The sequence below is a fragment of the Camponotus vicinus genome, unplaced genomic scaffold (assembly GCF_025532165.1).
Source record: "Camponotus vicinus isolate PSW18456_S1 unplaced genomic scaffold, iyCamVici1.0 SCAF_7, whole genome shotgun sequence".
Lineage (NCBI taxonomy): Eukaryota > Metazoa > Arthropoda > Insecta > Hymenoptera > Formicidae > Camponotus > Camponotus vicinus.
This window is the reverse complement of record NW_028141979.1, coordinates 13,219,731-13,231,837: the sequence shown is the minus strand read 5'-3', so window position 1 is coordinate 13,231,837 and position 12,107 is coordinate 13,219,731. Positions and strand designations below refer to the sequence as shown.

General features: G+C 38.1%; 1 protein-coding gene across 8 annotated transcripts in view; it reads right to left on the bottom strand.

Moving 5' to 3' along the window:
* Dhc62b (Dynein heavy chain at 62B) overlaps nt 1-12,107 on the bottom strand; it is an 835,389-nt gene that overhangs the window by 398,644 nt on the left and 424,638 nt on the right. For all 8 annotated transcript variants that reach the window (XM_083104284.1, XM_083104287.1, XM_083104288.1 and 5 more), the window contains one exon: nt 5,892-6,454. In XM_083104284.1, the coding sequence (XP_082960410.1) occupies nt 5,892-6,454 (563 nt within the window). The remainder of the gene's footprint in view (nt 1-5,891; nt 6,455-12,107) is intronic.

Genomic DNA, 12,107 nt, shown 5'->3' with positions numbered 1-12,107 from the left:
GCCAGTTCTACGCTCCCCTTGCCCCGCCTAGGAAAGAATCGTCGCTTACTGTACATATGTATACTTGTGTCATGCTTTTAGCATTACCCAACGGCATGGACGGTAGGAATCTGATCCCTGTGTGTGCGTGCGTGCATGCGTATGTGTAGGATATTACAAGGAGGTTACAATGTCGTCGTCGTAAAATAAATAATGTCCTTCCTTTGGCCCATCCTTCCTCGAGCCGGACGTAACAATTTTTTACTTAATCTTTTGCTTTCTCTCTCTCTCTCTCTCTCTCTCTCTCTTACGCAACACAAAAGAGTGTACATCCGACCGAACAACTTCCACGCGATACATCTTGGGTAATGCTAATGCGATAACTTTTTAGTATCTGTAACCTTCAAGCATCACTCAAGAAATGAAAAAATACTTCAGTATTTTTAAGTGCTTTTAAGGTAAGAATGTGCAAGAATATGTAATAAAAAATGGAGGTTTCTATTTAAAAATTCCGAGATGATTTTTACATGATCTTGACTATGTTATTTAAAGTCATACTAATACTATTATACAATGCATCACTTGAAACCCTATAACTTTTGTACGGATTATTTTTTACAAAAAATGCGTATTTTCTGAAATATTAAGAGGTTTCGATGCTTTTTATACAATCTGTGTAAATAAAATAAACATAAATAATAATTTTGACTAAATTTTAACGACATATTGTTTTAAAATAATATATTACAGTATAATTAAAGAAATAATCGATAAATATAATGAAATAAATTTAAAATCTACAATAAATACAAATATCGGGGCGACAATTTTTGGAACGGAGGGGGAAGTGTTACGTCCCTGCTTCGTGTTTCGGTGCCGCGTCGTGCGACCGCTCGTTGCGGCAAAAGAGAAGATCGTCTCCGGGATATTGCGGATTCAGATGTCAAACGGGGTTGAGAAAATAGCTGTCAAGCTATACGGACGCGTTTCCGTTTACGAGCGATAATTGTGATATAAATACGTTGTGAATCTGTTGTTCGTGTGTGTGTTCTGTGTTCAGTTATTAAAGTCCTTTGTTACTCTTAAAAGTGTCTTGTCATTTAACGCGATCCGCGACCGCCGTTCTTAGTACGCGCGCGTTCGAGATAAATCGTCCCGCGGACGCAACAATCTAAAGGTAACCTTAGATCCTTCCCGAAATATAATTCTGCAGGGGAATATCCTGTGGCCTCATGCCTCGAAGATCGATAAGCTAAAAGATACAAGGCGACTCATTTATCCCAATCTCTCTGATTCAAACTTGGTCAAATATTCTAAGATTGTTCGATGATGTCTTTCAACCTGCCCATCTGATTGAGGATGTAAAGCAGTAGTTCTAGTTTTCTTGATCCCTAATAAGGATAAAGTCTCTCGGAAAAGTCCCGATTCAAAATTCCTCCCCTGATCGGTATGAACTTCTAAAGGAATTTCGAAACGAGAAACTATTTGATCCACAAAAACTTCCGCAACTCTAGCTCTAATACTTTTAAGCGGAAGAGCTTCGACCCATTTAGAAAAACAATCTATTACTACCAATAAATACCGATTTCCTTTCGAAGAACGGGGAAGAGGACCAAGAATATCCATCTGAATTCTCTCAAACGGAGCCCCCGAATTGAAGACTTGTAAAGGAGATTTTCCTTTTCCAGAAGGGCCTTTCTTAGCTATGCATAGGTCGCAAGAACGACACCAATCTTCAACATCCATTTTACAGGTAGCCCAATAAAATCGTTTCCGAATTTTATCCAAAGTCTTATTCACACCAAAATGTCCACCAGAAGCTACATCATGAGCCAATTCCAAAATCTGGGCTATGCATTTCCTCGGAACAACAATCTGAAAAATAATCTTCTTTAAATTTGGAGATTCCCATTTCTTAAAAAGAACCCCATCTTTAACAAATAAGGAATCCCAATAGGACCAATATATCTTCGCCGAATTATCAAGAGCAAAAATCTCCTGTCGAAGAGGACGCCTATCTTCTTGCTTTGCTTGCAAGAAAATCGAAACGACCGAATCCTCCAATTGAAGTTTCCTCCAATCCACGGGACTATCCTTTGAAAAAGTTATTCGTGCTAATAATTTTTCCCTAAATTCTATTTTGTTGCAATAATTGCATCGATTTTCCGCACAAGGTCGCCTCGATAAACCATCGGCATTCAAGTGTAAACGCCCTTTACGATGAATCACTTCAAATTCGTATTGTTGAAGTCTCTCCATTCAGCGAGCTAACTGGCCCTCTAAATCTTTAAAAGATAAAAGCCAACGAAGGGAAATATGATCTGTGCGAATTAAAAATTTCCTTCCATACAAATAATGATGAAAAGATTTAACTGAGTCTACAATGGCTAAAAGTTCCCTACGCGTAACACAATAATTCCTCTCTGTCTTAGTCAAAATCCGACTGTAATAGGCAATGACTTTTTCAGAATCACCCTGAATCTGCGATAAAACTGCCCCTATCCCATGATTCGAAGCATCAGTATCTAAAATAAATTCTTTAAACTCGTTTGGGAAAGACAAAATCCTTGAAGAAACTAATCTTTCCTTTAATTCGTCAAAAGCCTCTTGACATTCCTGTGTCCAATTAAACTTAATTCGATCCCCAGTCAGATCAAATAAGGGTTTAGCTACTAACGAAAAATCTTTAACAAATTTCCTATAGTAGGAACAAAATCCCAGAAAACTTCGAATTTGTTTTTTTATTCTAAGGAACTGGCCAATCCTTTACCGCGCTAATTTTCTCCGGGTCCGTAGAGATTCCCTGCTCGGAAATGACATGACCCAAATAATTGACTTTTTTACTAAAAAGAGAACATTTTTTTGGATTTATTTTTAAGTTGGCAGAACGAAAGACTTTCCTTAAATTACTAATCATTTCTTCGAATGTTTTACTAAAAACAATTACATCATCCAAATAAACGAAACAGATTTTAAATAAAACCTCACGAAGAACCTTTTCCATTAAACGCTCGAACGTAGCTGGTGCGTTGCACAGACCAAAAGGCATCACGGTGAACTGCCACAGTCCATTCCCGACAGTAAAAGCTGTCTTTCCCTTGTCTTCAGGACGAAGCTTCACTTGCCAATACCCACTCTTCAGATCTAATGTAGAGAACCAAGAGTTTCCCGAAAGCTGGTCAAGGATATCTTCTATTCTTGGCAAGGGATAAGAGTCCTTGATAGTAACCGCATTCAGCTTCCTATAATCAACACAAAATCTTAACGAACCATCCTTTTTCTTCACTAAAACCGCAGGAGACACCCAAGGGCTATTTGATTCTTCGATGATACCCTGACGCTTCATATCTTCTATAATCCCATTCACTTCCTTTCTAAGGTGAATTGGAATTCGACGAGGAGCTTGTTTAATAGGATTTGAATTATTTAAATTAATTGCATGTTCCAAAATTTTACAATTCCCAGGAGTAACATTATCGAAGAAAACATCCCGAAATTCGCATAAGAATTTTGCAAAAATATCCTTTTGCAGCGAATTCAAATTTTTCGAATTTAAAGCAAAAAGCTCTTCAAGAAAATCAGGCACTATTACAGAAGAAGTTACACGCGAACAAGAAAACGTTTCAGAACCTTGACTCCTGAAAATTGAATCAAAAATTCCCAACAAATTGTTTTTTTTCAAGAAAATCTATTCCCAAAATACACTCGTCCGAAATATCCGCCACTAGCATCGGAATTCTCATTTCAGGACATCTCCCTAAATTTACAGTCGCAACAACCTTAAATAAAATAGGAACTTCCTCCCCTGTTGGGTATATAAGACAACAATCCTTCACTAAGATTCTAGATTTAGATTTTTCTATCATATTCCTATTTAAAATGGAAACATCGAAACCCGTATCAATTTTAAAAACACAATCCTTACCATCTAATATCCCTTTAAAACAAAAAGGGGTCTCGGAAATAATCCTACTTAACCGAAAACTTTTTTTATAAATCGAATTAACTTTATTTATTTCCGGGGCGCAACCATTTATAGTCGAACTTGCCCCGAAGAGCTCGACTAACCCTTGTTTTCCTCGGAGAGAGTAGGACACTCCGATCGGAAGTGCTCCGTGGAACCACAGTTCCAGCATTCCTTACGCTGAGTTCTGTTCTTTTGATAATTGCTACTCTTATTAAAATATTTCCCGCTTTTACTCGAACCCATTTTATTATTCTCATTGCTACCATCGTTATTTTTACTTTTGTTAATGTTTTCAAATTTGTTTCCATTTAAATCGCCATTATTCTTTCTGTCATTACCGGGGAAATTACTAAAATTCCGATTTCCATATTTTTTTGGAAAACAACCCTCCTGAATGACCTTCACGGCCATTGCCCTCTCTACGGCAGATTTCAGAGAAGAGACGTTCTCCAACTGCAACGTTCTCTTCAAGAAACTGTCAGATAATGCGGTAACAAACTGCGCGCACGCGATTTTGTCTCTCACCTCATAGGAGCACTCCGGATACGCCAACCGCGATAATCTCTCTAAATCGGCAGCCAAAGAAGGCAAATCTTCCGACGATTTCTGCTTTCTATTTGTGAACTGAGTATAGTAGGTTTGCGCCAAATGCGCTTCTCCAAAACGGAGTTCTAACTTATTTTTCAACTCTTCGAAAGAGAGATTTTCAATTTCTAGTACACCGTCCAGAACCGAACGTGCCTTTCCTCTCAAATTCGAAGCTAACGCTACCGTTTTTAACGAATCGTCCCACCCGTTAGCGCGCGCTATCAAATTGAATTGAACAAAATATTCCCTTAACGGAACACTCCCGTCAAAAATATCCGGTTTCAACTTATAACCGATCTCGTTTATTACTCCCCGGTCTCTATTTTCTTCTACCATAGGAGATTCTCTTAATTGGAAATGACTTAGCTGGTTTAAATGCGGCTCCCGTTGCTCCGTCAACCGACGAATCTCCTCATCGCGTTGTTGTAGAAGCGCCTCAAAATCGCCCCTTTGCTGCCGTTGCTCTTGACGCAATTGGTGAATCTCTTGCAACGCAGCCTGTAACGCCGTGGTTTCCGCCGCTCTGAGGGGCGTAGCGGCCCGCATCCTTTTCCGCGCGACCGTTGCCGCCGGAGGGTCCGCAACTTCCACATTCTCATTCCCTTCGCCGGAAGCCATCACAAGATTCAAGTATTCACAAGATTCTCTGGGTTTCACTCCCAAATTCGTCCGTCTATCCCGGACGAGCCCCCAAAATGTTGCGTCCGCGGGACGATATATCTCGAACGCGCGCGTACTAAGAACGGCGGTCGCGGATCGCGTTAAATGACAAGACACTTTTAAGAGTAACAAAGGACTTTAATAACTGAACACAGAACACACACACGAACAACAGATTCACAACGTATTTACATCACAATTATCGCTCGTAAACGGAAACGCGTCCGTATAGCTTGACAGCTATTTTCTCAACCCCGTTTGACATCTGAATCCACAATATCCCGGAGACGATCTTCTCTTTTGCCGCAACGAGCGGTCGCACGACGCAGCACCGAAACACGAAGCAGGGACGTAACATATTAATAAATGGAATTAAAAGAATAAATTACATATAATTAATGTATATGTGTATGTGTATGTGTATGTGTATCATTATTCTTAAATTCTTAGACGAACATTTTCATAGGATTAAGAGAAAGCATAAGTAAAAGAAGAAACTAAAATGAAAGATCTGTTACTGTACATTGGCTACATACTTTATTCACGCATGTACAGTTCATTTTCATCTACGTTGAAATTGCCAGAATTGCGCTATTGTATATGTTGTAATTCTATTTGATACTGTTGCGACTTTTGATATACAAAAAACATACACTGAGATCACATTAAATTTCATAATTTTTTTAATGATCCTTACCTGTAATATTGATCGTGAATCAGATCTTCACCTGGTAAAGAGATAGGATCGGAAGTCACACTGATAGGTAAAGGTGAATCCTGATACTCATCTCTCCATATACTGAGATAAAATGCATCGAATTTATGTCGAGATTCAAGATCTAAAGTACCGGCCGCACCCCATACCATTGAAACAATTATGGCTGCCTGAAACCAAACTACTAAATACTGATCAAATATTTTTGGGTTTTCCTCGATGGCATTTTCTATCAGCATCTGGAAGATCGACATGGTTGACACAACACGATGAATTTGTCCAGCACTTATAGTTGTTCGGCATTCCTTTCTGATAAATTCTAAGCAAGGATCCATCAGCCAATGGAATAGCTCGCTTATTACTTTATCTTGATTTGCCGCCCAAATAGGATTTAATCTCTGAATCCATGATTCCAGAATAGGTCGCCAACCGAGAACGACTGGTTCCACATAAATCATACCACAGCGAGATACCGTAGCGGGCGATGCATGTATTAAATCCATTGTTTCAAAGATCATCGACATATTATCGGTCATGTGCATCACCTATAATAAATTTCCCATACAGAAAATAATTAGTATTAGATATCTACTAGATATTCTTCATGGACACTAAGGATATCCACGAATATATGAGAATATATGAGTTATTAGAGATGTTGTAGCTATCCAAATGTCCACAATTCGAAGTTTCATAAATATCTACAGGATATGTATAAACCAATATCCTGTAAATATCCGTACAACATTCAGTGGATATTTATATAGATTCATTTATTATTAATTAAACATTTATTATTATATATTGATATTTATTTTTGTATGGATATACATTCAATGCTCTATAATTGTTCAGGATTCATCTAGCGAATCGAATCGAAAATTATGTAACGCTAGATATGGATCGATGGCGCCATCCGTCAGTAATCGATAGCACTCAAATATCCGTATAGTCGTCCTTGTTCCTCTCGCTCCGTCAGGATCTTCGCGACCGCGTAGGATTATCAGGTCCAACCCAATTAGGAAATCGCGATATCACGCGATTTTAACGTGTTCAATTATGATAGGCTCGCTCCGATCACCCGACTCGCGGCGAGTCCTGGAGAGCGGAGAAAGCCTTTCTCCCGCCCCAGTCGCAAAGGAACGAGAGTAAAATAAAGAGGTCCTTGCGCGAGTTCAACGAAAAAGTCTCGAATCAAAGTGCCGTCGCGAAGATCTGCAAGTGATACGCGACGTTCAAGGAAATTAATTTCGCTTCACGCAATCGACTGTCTTGCCGGGATAAAGGCATCGAGCGATTCATCTCGCGCCAGGATAATCGCCGTTCTTTTAATCGCCATTTTACGCGTTGAACGGCATTCGGTCAGTGTCGTGATCTCACCCATAGTGTCGGCTCTTTCGACACAAAGTGCCGTCACGGACTCAATCGACTGAGCGCGAGTGTCGGGACCTTGACGAGTGCCTCCACTTTCTCGTGAACTGGAGTGCGCTCCTCTTTATCACTTAGACTTCGCCGCTATCTCGCTGTATAGTGCGGTCTCGCTTACTCTCGCGTATCGTTGTATAGTGCGGTTTCGCTTGCTTTCGAGTACCGCTGTATAGTGCGGTCTCGCTCACTCTCGCGTACCGCTGTATAGTGCGATCTCGCTCACTCTCGCGTACCGCTGTATAGTGCGGTCTCGCTCACTCTCGCGTACCGCTGTATAGTGCGGTCTCGCTTACTCTCGCGTACTGCTGCCTAGTGCGGTCTCGCTCACTCTCGCGCGCTGCCACATAGCGCGCTCTCGCTCGGTTCTCGCAACGCATCCTTTACTCATCCGTCTCTTTCTCCATCTCGCGATACCCTCTCGGATATGTACCGGCGTTAAAAGTGCAGTTACAAAATTACACATTCAAACAATGATTCATATATGACGGAATTTCCCATAAAAAAAATTAATCATCTGCGGTTAATTTTTAGAGCTCTGAGGCTCCTCGCAAAAAATAGAAGAGATGTGGCTGTAATAGTCTTCGAGCTAATGAGCTCTTTGACCGATAAGTCGTGACTTGCAGGATCTGTGCCGCGGTCTTATACAGGGTGTCCCATTTTAATGTCCCACCCCAAATAACTTTCTTATTTTTAATTTTAGAAAAAGATGTTTCAGACAAAAGTTGTATGGTTTCAAGGGGGACATAAGGTGATGTCATTAATTTGACCTTGAATAGTTGCTTCAAGGTCACGTAAAGGTCACCTTCAATTTTTTAAATGAAACCCCTTACTTTCTATTGCATATTCTTGTAGCTTATTTCGAGAGCTTTCCAAAACACTATAATTAAGTACTTTTTCGTTAAGTACTTTTTGAGTTATGAGGCTTGAAATAATTTCTTAATTTTACGTAAACCGTAAAATATCTTGTAAAATATTCATTTTTCGATTATCTTACCTTAATACTTTTATGTACAAAATAATGAGAGGAATCAATTGGTGTAAAAAAAACACATAGTTGTTTTGAAGAAGAAATATGTAATTTGCAATTAACAATTCCATATTTTTTCTTAAAAACAACTATGTGTTTTCTTTACACCAATTGATTTCTCTCATTATTTTGTACATAAAAGTATTAAGGTAAGATAGTCGAAAAATGAATATTTTACAAGATATTTTACGGTTTATGTAAAATTAAGAAATTATTTCAAGCCTCATAACTCAAAAAGTACTTAACGAAAAGGTACTTAATTATAGTGTTTTGGAAAGCTCTTGAAATAATCTACAAGAATATGCAATAGAAAGTAAGGGGTTTCATTAAAAAAATTGAAGGTGACCTTTACGTGACTTTAAAGCAACTATTCAAGGTCAAACTAATGACACCACCTTATGTCCCCCTTGAAACCATACAACTTTTGTCTGAATCATCTTTTTCTAAAATTAAAAATAAGAAAGTTATTTGGGGTGGGACATTAAAATGGGACACCCTGTATACTGCCTTAGATGAATCCCACTCTCAGGTTAGGCGCTCTCGTTTTCGCTGCTTAACGGCGAGGCGCGAAACTCGTGGATGTATAGATCCAATATTGGATATTTTTGGTAGCTATTTGATGGATATACACTCACACGTAAAAAAACAAATAAAATTTTAGCAAAATTTTTTAACATCTTTCAATAGCACTAAAGCAAAAAATCATCGTATTAACATAAAATATAGCTTAAATTAAAACTTGAACATTTCTCTTAAAAACTAAAAGAATTTGAATTTTAAAAAATGTTTTACAAAATGACGAATACTGAAGATAGACTTTGAAAAAGAGCAAACAAATTTTTTTAAACTGTTGCATTGCTCAGGAGAATCGGCTCCCTGGTAAAAATGTTTTTAAGCTTATTTATTTCTAAACAAATTCATATTTTAATCAATTTTCTATAACTTTTTTTGATAAAATTATACCATTTTCAAGAAAATGTTACAAAATGAAACTTTCCTTGTAAAATCTGCAATTCAAAAACAAATTATCATGGAAAACTTTTTCGAAAAAAAAATTAAGTGTAACTCGATCCAAGATGCTTCACATAAAGATAGACGGACAGATTTACATCTCTCCTTAAAACGATATAATTTTATCAAAAAAGATCGTAGAAAATTGATTAAAATGAATATGAATTTATTAAGAAATAAATGAGTTTAAAAATCCATACATTTTTGTACCAGGAAGCTGATTTTCATGAGCAATGCAATAATTCAAAAAAAATTTGTTTTCCATTTCTCAAAGTCTATCTTGAACATCCGCCATTTTGTAAAACATTTTTTGTAACTCGAATTTGTGTTTTTGTTTTCTAAGAGAAAGCTTTAATTTCTTCAAGCTTTAATTTGAATTTTGTTTCATCTTAATACGATAATTTTTCGCTGATTTATTGCTATTGAAAGATGTTAAAAAATTGTGTTAAAATTTACTGGCCCGTATTTTTTGTGTGTGAATGTAGATATGTTGATAACATGTGAATCGGTGAATGGTGAATCGCGCCACCCTTGCCTGCCTCTTATATTCGACCTGTCATAAGTTAATTACTTCCTTTAGTAATTCAAAAAAGCTTCGGACGAAATTTTTCCAAAGGAAAAATCGTCTAGAATTGACTCAAGAATGTGTCATTTCAAGAACCTTTGCCGCGCGTCTACACACTCATCGCTCCTCCCCTCCCCAATCACCGCTTCGCCGCGCGCCGCCATTATGTTACAGTGAGACCGCCTTCACCGCCACGCACTTCTAGCCACGCGTATTGGCCGATCTTCTTTAATTAATTTTTCGTTAATTATTGCAAATATCGCAAAACTGTAGAAGACCATCCTTCTTAATTTGAGCCAATCTACCTCTACACTTCGGGACTGCGAAAAATTTCTTGACACCCTGTATATATATACAGGGTGATTCAAAATAACCCTATTGTTCTTGAAATGACACATTTTTGAGTCAATTCTAGACGATTTTTTCTTCTGTTGGAGGTTTGCTCCGGCCCTATCTTAGGGTCCATCCGCCACTGCTATTTGGTACGGTGGGGATTTTAGTATATACTAGAGGGATCTTGGGGGATGTGGTCACTCTACGGCGTTGTGCTCGTCGGTGCCGTTTCATACGGAAGGCCAGTCGGAAGCCAGCATGTACGTGAATACCTCCACCGGCACTTATTTGGTCAGCGAGCGACCTTTCAGGGATCCTCCATGGCAATCGGTATTGCATTTATCGAGCGAGATACCAACATCGCTCTGGAGTCGCATATCACTGTGTTAAAAAGCAGCATTAGGTGTGAGGTCTGGATAGCTCAGTGGTCTAGAGCAGTTGCCCGGAAAGCGAAAGACTCGGGTTCGATTTCCGATCCAGCCACTTGCGCCTCACATATTTTTCTAGTCTGCGAATATTGTTTTCTAGCAATTATTCGTTAGGCTGAAAAATGTATGAATGCTCTCTCCACAGGATATGCGTCAATGCCGTTGCCACGGATGGATTCTGTCGCTCGTTGATCAAATGGGTGTAAAGACACGTCCGACCTCCTCCCACATACATCCCTATCTTTTTCTGGAGAGAGAGAGAGAGAGAATGAGAATGTATGTACTCGCATGTGTATATCATATGTAGTGATCAGCTAATCGCAGCAGGCGCTCCGCGTAAGCACCCGCGTCTGACGGTGAATCGCGCCACCCTTGCCTGCCTCTTATATCCGACCCGTCATAAGTTAATTACTTTCTTTAATAATTCAAAAACTAAACTTCGGACGAAATTTTGCCAAAGGAAAAATCGTCTTAGAATTGACTCAAGAATGTGTCATTTCAAGGACAATAGGGTTATTTTGAATCACCTTGTATATACAGGGTGCTTTAGAAATAGTTGGCCAAACTTTAAGAGTATACAGGGTGTCAGGAATGTTTTCGCAGTCCCGAAATGTAAAGGTAGATTGGCTCAAATTAAGAAAGAACGTCTTCTATTGTTTTGCGATATTTGCAATAATTAACGAAAAATTAATTAAAGAAGATCGGCCAATACGCGTGGCTAGAAGTGCGTGGCGGTGAAGGCGGTCTCACTGTAACATAATGGCTGCATTTGGGCGGTGATTGGGAAAGGGAGAGACAATGAGCTTACTCACTAAAGGAGGAATAAAAAATTCGTCAATTGCGCATGTGTTATAATTAGAATTAAAAATTTTCTAAAATCGCTGAACACAGGTCTAAGTTAAAATACAATGATAAAATTACGATAAACGATTCGCCAAGTCTGAGCTCGAAAATCATTCATCTACTTTAACGGTTTCTCCAAAAAGTAGTGATAAATATAAAGAAAAATAATATGAAGAAAATAATAATAATAATAATAATAATAACAATAATAATAATAATAATATAAAGGAGATGAGAAATTAAAGGAAATTGAAAGGGAAAAATAGAAATGGAGAGTTAAATATATATAAGGAAAGGCTGAAACGAGATGTGAAGTTGGAAAACTATACAAATTCACGCTGAATAAATCAGAAAGAACAATTAAAGGGAAATAAGAATCAAGGAATTAATCGATAACCATTTTTCAGAGAGAAAAGCAAGGAGTTAATAAATAAAAAGATGACATGTTTCAATTTAAATTGTGGGATAATAAGATATGTGAAATGGAGAAAATATAAAAATTACTTAATTTTACTCACTACTCGTTGGCATCATAAGAATTAGTGCGTTGATAAAATTGCAAT